At 40.2% G+C, this 18,098-nt stretch overlaps 1 protein-coding gene across 2 annotated transcripts in view; it reads right to left on the bottom strand.

Annotated features, from left to right (window-relative positions):
• The window catches only part of DCC (DCC netrin 1 receptor), a 975,841-nt gene that overhangs the window by 14,409 nt on the left and 943,334 nt on the right, over window positions 1-18,098 (bottom strand). For both annotated transcript variants that reach the window (XM_038402401.2, XM_038402402.2), the window contains exon 27: window positions 16,252-16,464. In XM_038402401.2, coding sequence (XP_038258329.1) covers window positions 16,252-16,464 — 213 coding nt within the window. The remainder of the gene's footprint in view (window positions 1-16,251; window positions 16,465-18,098) is intronic.

Here is an 18,098-nt window from a genome sequence, read left to right as displayed (position 1 = left end):
CTTTTGGGTACCACTGTAACATAACGAAGAATAAAACTAAACAATTGCAAGTCAGACTTGCACCATGCTTGTTCACTGGTTAGCACAGCTATACTGTATAACGTTTCTTTCAACAAATGACTTCCTACTGTGACTTGCTTGATCTTCATGGATTTGGGAAGAAAGTAAACATTTTACATGGAAGAGAATGAGTTTATGTGAACTGCAGAAATATTCTGCTATAATATTCCTGCTGTAATGCATATTTGTACCTGTAAATCCTCTGGTAAAAATCCTGTTACTAATATGTAACTCATTATAGTAATTAGCCTTAAAGAGCTGCTTTTCTGTACAAAGACAGATGTTCCCTCCTGGATATTGTTAGTGAAAAGCCAAAATGACAATTTTGTTTCCCCTTCAGCTCACAAAAACAACAGGCAATTTCTAAAGCTTGTAACTAACAACCAGAAAATGTTACTTAAGTAACCCTACATTTAAAGTTCCCCAGTAAATGTTTACAGACCATTATCAAACCCACACAGCATATAATTTCATGAGTACAAGAAAGAAACAAAGAATATTAAAAAGACCAAGCAGACCTTTAAAAAAATACACTGGACACAGAAGGTTGATGTGCTAAGTAAGCTCATATATGCAAATGAATTACTAATTAAATTAACAACATTAGTTTCTAATGCTTCCAAACCCAGCAGGACCCTTAGAAGAAAAATAGGAACTGCCAGCTCATGAAGAGAAAAATGACAGTGCTCATCAGGTGTAGTTCTAAGTAGCCACAGCATGAATTTACGGTTTTAAAGTTTTATTTCTCAGAAGGATTATTAATTAAACACTTCATTTGCTCATTAGTTATACAACATATGGTTGCTAGGTGAAAATTCCAGCTAGTGTCTTATTTCAGAAGGCCTTATTGAGCACATGATGTCACTCTGCATTATATTTCAACAGCACTACATATCGGTGGGCAAATAAGTATTCTGTAACATCATTAAAGCAATATTTCAGATGGAAAGGTAATTCCATAATTGTCCACTATAGGATTTCTTGCACTTTCTTCTGAAGCATCTGGTTCTAACAACTGTAAGAAAAAGGGTCCCTAACTAGATGGACCACTCAGGTGTGATTCAATATGGCAGTTCCTACATCCCTTTCTTATATTCTATTCTTCGTACAAGTGTACAGCCATGAACTTCACTGCAGGCTGAGCAAGGTATCAGGATCTGAAAAGAGAATTTTGCTCTAAGGTATTGTATGGGCACACTTTATTGGTTCCAGTTTTTAACTTACTGGTATTGAATCCACTGACTCCATAAAGGGTATTGGAGGTCAATAACATGCTGTCAATTTTAATTCTGAATGAATTCTCCACCCCCTTCTCCATTCCAGCTAGTATAGATCATGGAATTTTTAGGGTTGGATCAGACCCTCAGTAAGACATATAGCCAATTCCTCCCCACTCAACCCCCAGGACCCTAACATGTCATGTGTATAACCCATACATTTAGAATCACTCTCTTTTTTTTGAAAATAACTCTTTCATTCACAGACTTGCAGTTATTTAAAGAGTGGTATTTCCTCCCCATTTACACAGAGAGTTTTTAAAATGTACTTTTAAGGTTTCATTGAACAATACTGAGAATGAGAGGAAGTACTATGTTTGATGAGGTTAGCAATTTTATCTATTACATGTATTTTCCCAGTTTCACTGTAAAATGGGAATTTGCAATCTGGGAATCATTTTAAAGTAAGAAATTGCTAGGCTCAAAAGGCAGAAGAGTGAATGTTTACATGCTGTCGAGGGATTTAAAAGCTAATTAGGCAGACATTCAAAAGACCGTAAGAAATAGACCAAGTGAGCTTAGGTAAAAGTCAAGCTGTTAACTAATTAACTAGCCTGTTACCATTGCAGGAAGGATCAACACATAACAGCAAGTTTCAGAGTAGCAAACATGTTAGTCTCTATCCGCAAAAAGAAAAGGAGGACTTGTGGCACCTTAGAGACTAACAAATTTATTTGAGCATAAGTTTTTGTGAGCTACAGCTCACTTCATCGGATGCATATAGTGGAAAATACAGTGGGGAGATTTATAAACACAGAGAACATGAAACAATGGGTGTTACCATACGCACTACCAAGACTACAAAAAGAAGGATTCTGGGTGGACTCCTCCTGAAGGTCGAAACAACAGACTGGACTTCTACATTGAGTGCTTCCGCTGACGTGCACTGGCTGAAATTGTGGAAAAGCAGCATCACTTGCCCCATAACCTCAGCCTTGCAGAACACAATGTCATCCACAGCCTCAGAAACAACTCTGACATCATAATCAAAAAGGCTGACAAAGGAGGTGCTATCGTCATCATGAATAGGTTGGAATATGAACAAGAGGCTGCTAGGCAGCTCTCCAACACCACTTTCTACAATTACCCTCTGATCCCACTGAGGGTTACCAAAAGAAACTACGGCATTTGCTCAAGAAACTCCCTGAAAAAGCACAAGAACAAATTCGCACAGACACACCCCTGGAACCCTGACCAGGGGTATTCTATCTGCTACCCAAGATCCATAAACCTGGAAATCCTGTATGTCCCATCATCTCAGGCATTGGCACCCTGACAGCAGGATTGTCTGGCTATGTAGACTCCCTCCTAAGGCCCTCCACTACCAGCACTCCCAGCTATCTTCGAGACACCACTGACTTCCTGAGGAAACTACAATCCATTGGTGATCTTCCTAAAAACACCATCCTAGCCACTATGGATGTAGAAGCCCTCTACACCAACATTCCACACAAAGATGGACTACAAGCCGTCAGGAACAGTATCCCCGATAATGTCACAGCAAACCTGGTGGCTGAACTTTGTGACTTTGTCCTTACCCATAACTATGTCACATTTGGGGACAATGTATACCTTCAAATCAGCAGCACTGCTATGGATACCCGCATGGCCCCACAATATGCCAACATTTTTATGGCTGACTTAGAACAACGCTTCCTCAGCTCTCATCCCCTAATGCCCCTACTCTACTTGCACTACATTGATGACATCATCATCATCTGGACCCATGGAAAAGAAGACCTTGAGGAATTCCACCATGATTTCAACAATTTCCATCCCACATCAACCTCAGCCTGGACCAGTCCACACAAGAGATCCACTTCCTGGATGCTACGGTGCTAATAAGCAATGGTCACATAAACACCATCCTATATTGGAAACCTACTGACCGCTATGCCTACCTACATGCCTCCAGCTTTCATCCAGACCACATCACACAATCCATTGTCTACAGCCAAGCGCTACGATAGAACCGCATTTGCTCCAACCCCTCAGACAGAGACAAACACCTACAAGATCTCTATCATGCATTCTTATAATTATAATACCCACCTGCTGAAGTGAAGAAACAGATTGACAGAGCCAGAAGAGTACCCAGAGGTTACCTACTACAAGACAGGCCCAACAAAGAAAATAACAGAATGCCACTAGCCATCATCCTCAGCCTCCAACTAATACCTCTCCAACGCATCGTCAAGGATCTATAACCTATCCTGAAGGACGACCCATCACTCTCACAGATCTTGGGAGACAGGCCAGTCCTTGCTTACAGACAGCCCTCCAACCTGAAGCAAATACTCACCAGCAACCACACACCAGAACCACTAACCCAGGAACCTATCCTTGCAACAAAGCCCATTTCCAACTCTGTCCACATATCTATTCAGGGGACACCATCATAGGGCCCAATCACATCAGCCACACTTTCAGAGGCTCGTTCACCTGCACATCTACCAATGTGATCCATGCCATCATGTGCCAGCAATGCCCCTCTGCCATGTACATTGGTCAAACTGGGCAGTCTCTACGTAAAAGAATAAATGGACACAAATCAGACGTCAAGAATTATAACATTCAAAAACCAGTCGGAGAACACTTCAATCTCTCTGGTCACTCGATTACATACATAAGAGTGGCTATTCTTCAACAAAAAAACTTCAGAAACAGACTCCAATGAGAGACTGCTGAATTGGAATTAATTTGCAAACTGGATACAATTAACTTAGGCTTGAGTAGAGACTGGGAGTGGATGGGTCATTACACAAAGTAAAACTATTTCCCCATGTTATTTCCTTTCCCCTTTCCCCTCCCCCCCCATTCCTCAGATGTTCTTGTCAACTTCTGGAAATGGCCCACCTTGATTATCACTACAAAAGGTTTACTTCCTTCCCCCCTCCCCTCGCTGGTAATAGCTCATCTTAAGTGATCACTCTCCTTACAGTGTATATGATAACACCCATTGTTTCATGTTCTCTGTGTATATAAATCTCCCCACCATATTTTCCACTGAATGCATCCGATGAAGTGAGCTGTACCTCACGAAAGCTTATGCTCAAATAGATCTTTTAACCAATACTTTTTCTCCTTTTCTTTTTTAATAAATTTTATTTTAGTTAATAAGAATTGGCTGTAAGCATGTATTTGGATAAGATCTGAAATATCCATTGACCTGGTGGGTAATGTGTCTGATCCTTTGGGAATGGCAGAACTTTATTTTCGATGAACAAGATTTTCAGTAATCCCCATCATATTTGACTTGGGTGTCTGGGGTGGAGGCCTAAGGCTGGGCTTCTTTAAGGGAGCTGTGTTTTTGGCTTCTGGGTAACCAGCAAGTTTTGTAGAAGCTGTTTGGTTGCTGGATTGGTGAATCTAATTAATAGAAATAACCACAAGTTTTGGAGATCACCTGCCACCTCATTCTTTGCAGTTTCCTCTCATTAAGCAATCTCAATGTGCCCACCTAACCCTGGTCACAACCTGATAACCAGGTGTTAAATAAGACATCTATGCAGTCTTTTTATGGATTTGTAGTGGATCTTTTGGAAAAACACCAAACATTTTTAAAAGAGAGTTTTTTTAGAGAAGATGTAGTGATTCTCCAAAAAAAAATTAAAAAAAAAAAACTTGACGGCTGTCTCATATTAGGCAAAACGTGTAATCAATCAATTTATTTCTATAGGGGCTTGATCCTGCAAAGCACTTAAGCAAATGGTAAATTTTAAAACCTTAAGTAATTCCAGTATAGTCAATAGTGCTATTCAGTAGTTAAAAATAAGTAGGGGCTTAAAGTGTTTTTCTGGACTGTGGCCAGACATCTCATTAACATGCATGATTAAACTACTGTGATCCTTCATCACTGAAGTATCTGAGTTGAATGGACGAAGCCTGATTTAATAAAATGACATGGGAGCCAAAAAGTTTGAAAGGATTTTTAGGGGAGTGGGACAGGGTATATGGGGGGTGGGATTTTGAACATAAATGACAACAGTCTTTGACTTCAAAAGTTGTGGTTTTTTTATCTGATGCTCACGTGAATTAATTTAGGATTCCAGCACCAAAAGGCTGTGAATATGCCATTAGTTTATCAAAGAAAGTTTCTAACATACCTCCTGCCCTACCAGTGTTTGCTGCATTCTCAAGACATCTGTAACTCTGTATTCTAGATAATTTATGAAGAGAAGAATCTAAAACTGCCATTTCCAGCCAACATTAAAAGATGAAGAACTGGAACTAGAAGAACCATAGTTCTCATAGTTTTTATGCAAAGAAGCTGAAGGCTCTCTTTAAAAACTATTAGGTGAATTGGTGGGAGTTAGAACTATATATAAAACAACAATAGGATTTTATTTAAATTTTCCATTAGCAATGGGAAATACTGACTCTGAGGGGTAAACTTCTAAAAGAGCACACAGATTTATCTGTACAGTTAATTAATTAGTGTCAGTTGGACACATGTGAATAAATGTCCCTGTTCCATCACTTGATTACACCTCTCTGCTTTGTGTTTAAGTACAGTTCTGCTCCACAGGGTGTTAGATTTATAGTCACCCCCGATAACTTCCTGATCAGATTTGCTTTGCTTACAATTAAAGAGTTGCCATTGCACTTGGAACACAATTAGCCGTTTACAGCTATTAATTATTATTATTATCATTCATATAATAGTAGTGCGAAGGAGGCCTAGTTCTGGACCAGGAACCCCTTACCCTAGGTGTAGTACAAACACAGAACAAAATGATAGTCCGTGCCCCAGGAGAATCGAGCTTGCTCTCTCATAGCTTTGTTGGTTCTGCAGTGCCAACAGAAGCAAAACAATAGCAGCCTTTTGTTTGTCTGTTGCTATATTAAGCAGCTATGATTCTAAACACACAAAAGTATAATGGAATACTAACCTGTATGATACTGTTCAGCTACTTGGTGGCACTGTGCAAAGCAGATCTTATTTAAGGTAACCTCAGCCTGTATTTGTTTTCTCATTTAGGTGTTTATCAGGGTCTGTGGAAATGGTGATACCGCAGAAGAACAAGGTGGTGACAGTGCACGAAGTGGAGAATGCCACCCTAGCCTTATGGTTCTCGGGTAATCATGTCAGAAAGCTGAAGTGTTCTGGTACAAAGTGGATTGCAACCAAGGTGGAGGGTCCTACAGCAAAAGCAACTCCCAGGAGCAGGAATATGGACTGGGGGATCTACAGGGCATGGTGTGTTTAAATGGAGTGCAGTTAACACTTAACTGCAGGAAATATTACGGTTATTTTAGCGGATCACTGAACTGTCGCCCATGAGTTCGCCTAGCAAGTCAGGAAGATGACTAAGGCCATGTCTACATTAGAGACCTTAGAGCAACACAGCTGTACCGATGCAGCTGCGCTGCTGTAAGATCTCTGGTGTAGCTGCCCTCTGCCAACAGGAGAGAGCTTTCCTGTTGACGTTTTTTCACACCCCTGAATTACATCAGTTTTGCCGACATAAGTAGTAGTGTAGACATGGCGTGAGACTTTGACCTGCTCTCTGAATGTGATTAAGGACTGGCAGAGTACCACTTATGAACGCTGTGGAGTAACAATGCCTCCTACTCCAGAATTGAATCAAGATGATGAACCATGCCTAGAAACACAAGCAAGACCTAAAAATGGACTAATGATAAATTGTGAACATCAGATTATATATAATAACATACAGTACCAACTGATACCAGTAGTATTAAATTTAATCAATTTTTCATCTCAGCAGCTCTGTCATGGAAAATATGTGTGCATCTATGTGCAAACGATGCAAAGTTTCAGACAAGCAATGGATGGGGTGGAGTTGGAGGAAAGTTGGTGGTCTGAGAAGGGAAAGAGTCAGGGAAAGAGAGATAAAAGAGAGAGACATAGGAACAGTGTTGGGAGTGAAGTCTGATAGAAGCCTGCTATGAATGTTAAGAGTCTGTTCTGATAACATTTAACAGAGTAAGCATAAGTAGAACTGCACTTGTGTGAGAAATTACAGAATAATTATGTTTGTGAGAAAAATAAAAGATAAAGTAACTAAAAAGCTAGAAAAGACCAGTTTAAACTAACACTAACTCTGTACTGACGGGGAGGAGAGTTAACAGGGAAATGTGAGATTAATACATATGTATAAAAGAAGATAACAAAAAAGTTATAAATAAATTTGTGTAAAAAAGGGAGGTCAAAACTGTCCTGTCCTGTGCTGGAGGTGACTGTGATGAGATCATCCCGATGAACTTTCCACTTGTAAGTGATCACTACTGGCTGAGTGTCTTGCCTTAATAAAGATGTTAGACCTACCTGCTCAGTAAGTGAATCTCAATCCAACAATATGTGGCAGAACATTAAAGGGTCTGATACTGAACATATCTGGTGTGTAGCTCTGAAGCCAGTCCATATCTGGTACAGAAGCCTGATTTGCTAGTAGCAGCCCCGCAACCTACTGTGTACAAGAAATACATGACAGGGAGCAGATCTGTTGAATAAGATGGTGTCACTTTTTACAGTCATTTTTCCAAACACAACAACTTCTTAGGCTACAACTACACTACGAGCTAGGGGAGTGATTCCCCTTGTCATGTACATGTATTTCTGCTAGCTCTCATCACACTAGTGCAAGTATAAATAACAATGTAGCCATGGCAGCACATGTAGGGGCAGTGGAAGCACAGGTTAGCCGTGCTGAGAATGTACCCACTGGTTTCAGGTGGGTTTGCCATGATGCCACTGCCTGTGCTACGTTGGCTGCACTGTAATATTACACTCATGCTAGGTTGATAAGAGGTAGTATAAGTGTGGGTACGCAAGCAGGGAATCACATCCTAACTCATAGTGTAGATATAGCCTTTAATTATGTCTTCTCTGGCCAAAGAGGCCTTTATGTATGTGTGAGATTACTATGGCACAGGATTAATTAAGTTATATTAAATCCATTGTTTCATATTGATTTTACCTCTCATTTCTGTGGGTGTGATTTTTGTTTTTGTTTTTTCAGTTTTCTCTCTTGTTTTTCTGGTTCTTTCTTTGAAATCTTCATACAAAGGAAGAAAAGTGGCAGACACAGCAACCACCAGACTGAGCTGATTTCCTTAGGCAGGTATGCTGTGGTAACATCTAACGAAGACAGTTAATGGGTGGCTATAACCAGGCACTGGTAGGGACTTGTACTAATGTGCTGCCATAATTTATTACTTTTTTATATTTATAGGCATGCATGCTAGACTACTTCTTGCAAAAAAAAAAATTATGCCAAGAATACATGATGTCCTGACAAGCCAGAGAACATAAATCAGTCCACATTCTGTGCAACCCTCCCCTACAACTTCCAGATCATATCCAGTTTAAATCACACCTTACAGTGTATAAGGAAGAAAACAATATCAAACTCAATTTTTCTGTACAATGATGTACTTTTTAGTTCTGTCATTTCCACTGGCATAGTGGTCCATGGAAGATTGAAAAGATGGGAATTATTACTTCTGTATATACATATTATGCAGAAAAAAGTAAACTGTCAATAGAATACAGCACTTTTACAACTGCAAAAAAATACAAGGGCTAAAGTTATAAACCTGTGATACAGTATAAAAGGCTCTACTTAAGAGCTCACATTTTCTATCCTGCTAACAGCACACTTCCAGCTTCAGAAGACAAATGGCCTGCTAATCCAGGTTCATTTAAAGTGCAGCAGATCATTTCAACAGTTAAAAGGAATTTCCACTTGTCAGGAATTTAAAAAAAAAACAACCCATTCCTTTCCTGGCCATTTGTAGAATTTATGTCAGATCCATCATGCAATAAGCTCAACACTCCATCAAGCATTTTCTATTTAACCTGAAAGGGGACTAAGTCAAATCGCTTAAATGTCTATGTCCATGATTAGCAGGGAGAAATGACCGCAGCCACAGTGGAGCTGCATAGGAAAGATAGGATAGGATATGAAAGATCGTGCAGTGGCTCTCATGTCTTCAGATTTAGTATTAAGAATCTGAACCAGTGTATCATAAAGCGGTGACGAAATGGTGTGATCTACTATAAAATATCTATGAAATGGGCCATCTTAAAGCAGAGAGAGCAAACTCAATGGCCTCAAGTAAAAAGGAGTAAATTTCAGCTTTGGGGTGTGTTGCATTATGACCTGAAAAAAAGGATTGTGGCCTTTTAAGTAATTTATTAGTTCCCTTATGGTAAAACACTATAGAACTGAATAAATGATGTTAATCTTTCTACTAGCTTATAGATGTTAATAGCTAATTATAACACTTCTGTATGTGTGAGATTACTATGGCACAGGATTAATTAAGTTATATTAAATCCATTGTTTCATATTGATTTTTCCTCTCATTTTTGTGGGTGTGATTTTTGTTTTTGTTTTTTCAGTTTTCTCTCTTGTTTTTCTGGTTCTTTCTTTGAAATCTTCATAAAGGAAGAAAAGTGGCAGACACAGCAACCATCAATCTGAGCTGGTTTTAGCTGGCTAAAATGCCTGTAGAAAAGATCTTCTATTAGGGCTTGTTTCAATGCCCACTGGGAGTGAGGGTGTCAACAAAAAGACTCCCATTGACTTAAATGACCGTGACATTTGGCCCTTAAATTCTGTGGCCATGATTTTCAAAAACAAGGGCTTAAAGTTAGTCCCCTAAATCCACATTTACGCATATGAATAAATGGTCTGATTTTCAAAAGTGCTAACATACACAAGCTTCCACTGAGATCAGTTAGATTTGCTGCATAGTCAGAATCTTTAAGAATCAGGCTGCTTATTTAGGTGCCTGCATATATTGATATAGGCTCCTAATTTTAGGGATCCACTTTTGAAAAAGTCTTTGTCCATAGGTTTTTAGATCAATTTCTATAGAATCCTGTTATATTTCTATAGAACCCTGTTGGCTTCATCCCAATTGAATTAAATAAGATGGTCCATCACTGTTATTTTTGACGGGATAAGACACTTGCCCAACATGTGTTTGAGAAATGAGAGATTTCAGAGTAGCAGCCGAGTTAGTCTGTATAGCGGTCAGTAGGTTAGGTATAGGGTGGTGTTTATGTGACCATCGCTTATTAGCACCATAGTGACACCCCTGCAACCCCGACCTGGGGTATTCTATCTGCTACCCAAGATCCATAAACCTGGAAATCCTGGACGCCCCATCATCTCAGGCATTGGCACCCTGACAGCAGGATTGTCTGGCTATGTAGACTCGCTCCTCAGGCCCTACGCTACCAGCACTCCCAGCTATCTTCGAGACACCACTGACTTCCTGAGGAAACTACAGTCCATTGGTGATCTTCCTAAAAACACCATCCTAGCCACTATGGATGTAGAAGCCCTCTACACCAACATTCCACACAAAGATGGACTACAAGCCGTCAGGAACATTATCGCCAATAATGTCATGGCTAACCTAGTGGCTGAACTTTATGACTTTGTCCTCACCCATAACTTTTTCACATTTGGGGACAATGTATACCTTCAAATCAGTGACACTGCGATGGGTACCCGCATGGCCCCATAGTATGCCAACATTTTTATGGCTGACTTAGAACAACGCTTCCTCAGCTCTTGTCCCTTAACGCCCCTACTCTTCTTGCGCTACATTGATGACATCTGCATCTTCTGGACCCATGGAAAAGAAGCCCTTGAGGAATTCAACCATGATTTCAACAATTCCCATCCCACCATCAATCTCAGCCTTGACCAGTCCACACAAGAGATCCACTTCCTGGACACTACGGTGCTAATAAGTGATGGCCACATAAACACCACCCTATACCGGAAACCTACTGATCGCTATGCCTATCTACATGCCTCCAGCTTTCACCCAGATCACACCACACGATCTATTGTCTACAGCCAAGCTGTACGATACAACTGCATTTGCTCCAACCCCTCAGACAGAGACAAACACCTACAAGATCTCTATCATGCATTCTTACAACTACAATACCCACCTGCTGAAGTGAAGAAACAGATTGACAGAGCCAGAAGAGTACCCAGAAATCACCTACTACAGGACAGGCCCAACAGGGAAAACAACAGAACGCCACTAGCCATCACCTTCAGCCCCCAACTAAAACCTCTCCAACGCATCATCAAGGATCTACAACCTATCCTGAAGGACGACCCATCACTCTCACAGATCTTGGGAGACAGGCCAATCCTTGCTTACAGACAACCCCCCAACCTGAAGCAAATACTCACCATCAACCACACACCACACACCAGAACCACTAACCCAGGAACCTATCCTTGCAACAAAGCCCATTTCCAACTCTGTCCACATATCTATTCAGGGGACACCATCATAGGGCCTAATCACAACAGCCACACTATCAGAGGCTCGTTCACTGCGCATCTACCAATGTGATTTATGCCATCATGTGCCAGCAATGCCCCTCTGCCATGTACATTGGTCAAACTGGACAGTCTCTACATAAAAGAATAAATGGACACAAATCAGACGTCAAGAATTATAATATTCAAAAACCAGTTGGAGAACACTTCAATCTCTCTGGTCACTCGATTACAGACCTGAGAATGACTATTCTTCAACAAAAAAGCTTCAAAAACAGACTCCAAGGAGAGACTGCTGAATTGGAATTAATTTGCAAACTGGATACAATTAACTTAGGCTTGAATAGAGACTGGGAGTGGATGAGTCACTACACAAAGTAAAACTATTTCCCCATGTTGTTTTCCGAACCCTCACCCCCACTGTTCCTCAGACATTCTTGTCAACTGCTGGAAATGGCCCACCTTGATTATCACCACAAAAGGTTTTCTTCCTTCCCCGCCCCCTGCACCTGCTGGTAATAGCTCATCTTAAGTGATCACTCTCCTTACAGTGTGTATGATAAAACCCATTGTTTCATGTTCTCTGTGTGTGTATATCAATCTCCCCACTGTATTTGCCACTGAATGCATTCAATAAAGTGAGCTGTAGCTCATGAAAGCTTATGCTCAAATTAATTTGTTAGTCTCTAAGGTGCCACAAGTACTCCTTTTCTTTTTAGAAATGAGAGAGTGATGTTTTCCATGACACTCACTTGAAGTAATAAACATTTTCCTTGCTCTAAGTCAGGGATCAGCAACCTTAGGGAAAGCCCCTGGTGGGCTGGACTGGTTTGTTTACCTGCAGTGTCTGCAGGTTCAGCCAATCGCAGTTCCCACTGGCCGCGATTTGCCGTTTCCGGTCAATGGGGGCTGTGGAAGCTGCTTGGGCCGAGGGATGTGGTGATCCTATGAGCTCCATGCAATTATCAGGGACTACCCACAAATAAGCCAGTATGTCTCCACAGTGGCTCTGGTATATGGCAGCCACCTTCTCTGGCAATGTGGATCCAGTGGTCACAATTAATGTTAACTTTTGTCTAATTAATAACACAGCCTTATACAGCGTAGGGTACATAGCAAATTCTGAGGTAACATAATTACTCACAAACAGCAATTTTAATGATGATCACTGAATTTTATATGGGGATGGCTAACATGCCTTTACTTCCCCCCACCACCAAATCATGAAGATTAAGTGCAAAAACCTGACTGCCAAGTAGTTCTACTGAAGTAAGTAGGCTTATTCACATAATAAAGTCAGTAGGATTTGGCCTTAGGTAAACTTGTGGTATTACATAAGGATGAACAGACCCTATCACATATAAACATATAATTCAGTTGTAAAAGTTGGCCAAAATAAAAAAAGACTTTCCAACATTGTAGGGTTTCTCTGCTTCTGTCTGCTGTCAAAAATTGAATTACCTGGTGATGGATAGCAGGTGTTCTATCTAAAAGTAGAAACATGGTGCTTTTTTGGTAGTTCTGTAATCACTTACAGTTAGGTAACATATGCTGTGTGGCAAGAACACTATGTTCAGAGAGCAACATCTGAACATAGAACAGAATTCAGTAGAGCTGAAATTCCTGAACTGCAGGTAATTCTGCCAAATTGAGCAACCCACCAAATTGCACAGTGTGAATTATCAATATTTTTTAGTTCCCATCCTGCAAACGTTATTCACACAGGTAGTCCTTATTTATGAGACAACACTATTGACTTCAAAAGCACAACTCATAAGAATTATTCATGTAAGGATTCTAGGATATTGGGCTCATATATATATATATATATATATATATATGTATATATTGTAAGGCTTAGGTTATAAAACTCTTCTAATTTTATTGTATTTAATACAATATAGAAGAGGAGTGAAATATGGGGTGGTGTGTAGTTGTGCTATCCTAGCAGCATCCCAAGAAAGGAATTTCTTTAGAAAAGCACAATTCCCTCTCTCTGCTTCATAGTCCATACTAGCAGCAAACAACTACCTTCCCCATGTCAGATCCAATGTGGAGATGATGCATTGTGGAGAATGGACCTAAGATTCTACTCTTTCCCCACTTGCTTGTGACACAGGATAGTGGGTAGATCAGGTCAATTTTTTTGGCAAATAGTGTATTTGCCGAAAAATTGCAGTTTCAGTCAACATGGAACCATTTGTAAATTTGAACCAGGCCATAGATTATTTTGGGATGGGATGCACTCAATCTCTCCATTTGAAGCTGTTCCTCTTACTATAAATAATCATTGGAGCAGGGATTTAAACTTGAGTCTCCCTCACCTGAGTAAGTGTCCTAAACACCAACCTAATGACTCTGTAGTGATTCTCCTTCTCTCTGGCCAAATGACTATTCATGTACTTTACACAAAGTGGAGGAGCTTCAAAAGGAGAGGCTGAGAGCCATCCCTGTAGCCTGGAATGGGATGAAGCCTGAGTTCAAACGCCTGCTCCAGAGCAGGGATTCAAACCTGGCTCTCCCAATCCCAGAAGAACACCTTAATCACTGGGACACAAGCTCTAGGGAGGTCCACCACCATCTTCTCCTCTTCCAACCACTTTGTGTATTTAGTCCTTTTAAAATGACTGGAAACAAAATGTTTCAGGTCAAACTTTTGTTTGACCCAAAACAGAATTTTTCAATTTGCCAATGTTTTTTGGCATTTCTGGATTGATCCAAACTGATTTTTCCGCTCCTATTTTTCGGAACTACCAAGAGAACAAAAAAAAGTAGGTATTTGTTCATTTCTAGTAGTGAGGACTCCTGGCCCCTTACCTCTCTGCACCTGGATCCATGGTGCAGGGAGGCAATACAGGAATTTAAAGAAGGGTCTTACTAGCATCATTCTCATCTCCTTGTGGTTTTTTTTGTGTAATTGTTTTCTATTTCTTTCCATTCCCTGCATATTTATTTTTTATTTTTAACGAGTTTGCTGTCAGGACTGCATTCCAGACAGTTTTTCTGGCAAATATACATAATCCTTTCATTATCAATAAAGTAAACCTTGAAACAGGAGCCAAGGATTTGGCATTGGTTTAATTTATTGTAACAAATATGAAATTTGTAATAAGACCAACTTATTTATTTGGCTCCTGATTTATTTAATTCTCCTCCCTTATTAGGTAACTCTAATTTTAAACTATTGCCTTATTCTGAATTCCCATTCTAGAAAATCTAATGAAATGCTGGAATATTATCATAAAATTGTCTGAATTCTTTTTTCAGTCTACAAGAACTTAAAGACAATTTTTTAAGATACAGAACAGTCTATGTTTTATTTCTGACAGTTAAAGCATATCTTTTTCTTTCAAGTGAGAACTTAACGGTATTTAATGGAGCTTCCCTGTAGAGGATGGGGAATTTTAAATGTAGAAGACTGCAACTTTTAAGAAAGTCAAAATATAGGTAAGGGTTGACCTTTAATTCTACAATTCTCACTAGGATGTCACTTAGTTTCAGTTCTACAAACCGCCTCAGTCTGCAGACAAAACCATCACTGATGTCAATGATGTGACTGGGAGTGGTGTGTATAGATAGAAGGCGCAGTACATGGACATTACAATTTATAGCCAGATTGTGCCTATTAGGGTCTGGCCCAGGTTGCTGGCAGAGAAGAGCTGCTTTGTCCCAGGGGGCAGCTCTGAAAGGCACTAGAGGCCTGATTTGCATTTACACTCAGGCCCCCACTTTACGCACTTTGGAGCACTTAAGTGGGCATTAAGGACATTTATGCTTACTTCAAGGCTCCCTCCAATGGCCAGAATTATGTAAAGAAACTTTAGTGCAAATGAGTGTGAGGCTCATCCCTTAGGGTACAGCATGTGCTCCTCTCCACTGCTGCTCCTCCCATTTTCCTTTGAGGTGCGTAGCCCTCCAGGGAGTGTTGAGAACAATCTCTGTATTTAGGAGAACACAAGGACCGCTCCTGTGGCTGGCTTCTATCTGGGGTTCTGCAGCAGGAGGGAAGGTCTTTGTGTCCTTCACTTTCCTTGCACATCCATGCCGGGCCCCGGCGCAGTACAAATTAAATGCAAAAAATAAAATGATGGCAATCAATGGAAACTAAGCAGAACAAAAATCAAAGCCCTACTACAGAAAGAGGAAGGATGGTCCAGTGTCTAGGTCTTGGAATATCTGGGATCAAATCCCTAATCTGTCCACAGATTTCCTGCATGGCCTTTGGCAAGTCACTTAGGGCCAGGGCTATATAGGTATTTAAGCTCCTAAAGATGCAGATAAGTACCTAGTGGGATTTTTCAAAAGCACCTGCCTAGGTTCCTGTGGGCTTGTGAAAATCTCAAAATGTGCGTATCTGGATCTTTAGGCACATAAATACCTTTAAATATCTGGCCCTTATTTCTGTGTGTCTCAGTTCCCCACCATTAAAATGGGGATAACAGCACTTCCCTGCCTCACATGGTATTGTGAAGATAACTAATTTAAAATTATGAGGTGCTCACAAACTATTCTGAGGGCAGAGGTCAGATAAGTACCTTAGACAGATAATCCCTGCATCCAGGCTCAGCTAGAATACCGCACCTTGGTGGCTAATAAATAATACTAGTCATTCTTTCCTGAATTGTTACCTGTTTGAGACAAAAGTGGTGTATAAGGGACTTTCGGTTCTATTGCACTCATTGGTGGAGGTAGCAAGGGGTTGGCAAAGCTGCGGAGAGGGTGCGTAGGCCGGACACAGGCTGTGGGAATTGTTCTGCTCGGGACGTCCTCGTTGCTGGCATGTTCAGGCTGTGTCTGTGGCAGCATGGATGGCTGTTGTGGGACTGGTCCTTCACTCACCGCTGTAAGGGAATAATAAAATGAACTATTATTGAGATATTTTTCGAAAATCCTATTTCTTACTTTTGTGATCATTTCCCAAAGAAAGGGAAGTGCCAGCCTTTAACCTTTGAGGAGCTGTAAGTATATGTAAACATTTTTTTTCAAAAGATATGAATAGATGAATTAGAAACAAGACATTCCTAAAAGTAGCCATGTGCCAGAGTGCTGCAATAAAACTTCCTTCAAATAAAGTACAGAAAATGACATTTTTAGCTCCCTCTGTATATTTTATTTGTATATAAACTTCTTAAGTTCCCATCACTATTGGATCTAGGTGCCTTTAAATTCTAAAAATCAACCAAAATCATAAGTATATCATTTGGATAGTGACACAAATCCCGGTTGCTGGAACTCATTACATTCTGCCCTATATTATTGTTATAGCCACAGCTAAGGAGAGTTGAAGACAAAAAAGGAACTTAATTTCTATTTAACCAAATACCAACATCATTTTTCCTTGAAACAGGGTAATATTCACTATGCCAAAGCAGTCAGTTGCTGTTTTATTATCCTATACTCAAAGTCAATTTTTCTGTGATTTAAACACGCCATGTCAATCTTCAAACATAAATCAAGGTAACTATGTTCTAGAGTGTTTCTTATAAAAGGCTCTCAAAAAATTCCTCTCTCATGAACATTCTATGCCAAAACAGAGTTACAAACTTGACTAAAGTAATTTGAAAGAAAAATGAACGAAAAAGAAAACATTTCAGTTGATGAAATATTTTCTTTTTTTGTCTGCTTTGTATCCAGCCTAATTACAACTGTTTAGGCATTTTCAGCATGGTCACTGAGCAACAGCATGGTCTGTTACTGACAATATGCACATATTGCAAATGGAACTACAGAGAAGCTGCTCAGTGTTGTTTTCAAAGAACAGTGTCAGGATAAAAGAGATGCTATGTGACAGTGCCAAAGCTTCTGAACATGTTAAGGGCATTTGTATTAATACTGTAAACCAGTGCTACTCAAAGTGGTGGTCCACGGACCGGTGCTGGTCCATAAGCCATTGGCTGCTGGTCTGCGTGCATATTGGAAAAAAAAATTTCCGGTCCCCCACATCAGATAGCTTGAGAAGCACTGCTGTAAACCACTTTATTTGCACAGTCATGGGCCATGTGTGAAAGTGATAAATGCTCTGGGTTCATTTTTTTTTAAAACTGAAAAAATTCACATGAGTTGAGTTCTCATGAAAGGTGTTGGATTAAGAGTCCTGGAATCTAAAATTGTTTGCCAATTTGCAGCAACCAGCATGGAACTTGAAAGGAGGAGCACAGGTTACAGGAGGGAAGAGTCAGGAGGAGGCAAAGGAAGTCAGTCTGTGTACATGTAGCTGGAAAGCTAGCTGCAGTTGCAGAACCTCTGTAAATAGTTCTATTAATAAAGAGCCAGTTTTGTTTTTGAAACATGGAGTTCTCTCATGATAGTACCTAGCATATGATATATAAAGTGCTATGCACAGAACAAGTACAGCACAAGCAATGGCATGGTTCAAGTTTCCCCATACTGCTCTGTCAGTAGTTTTACTGGATCACCTGTGGGGCAAAGGATAGTTCAGATTCCATGCCCATTCATTTCTTGGCTACAGATCTCT

Source organism: Dermochelys coriacea, chromosome 5, assembly GCF_009764565.3.
Source record: "Dermochelys coriacea isolate rDerCor1 chromosome 5, rDerCor1.pri.v4, whole genome shotgun sequence".
Taxonomy (NCBI): domain Eukaryota; kingdom Metazoa; phylum Chordata; order Testudines; family Dermochelyidae; genus Dermochelys; species Dermochelys coriacea.
The sequence above is the reverse complement of the archived record's forward strand: the minus strand, read 5'-3'. Positions and strand labels throughout refer to the sequence as shown.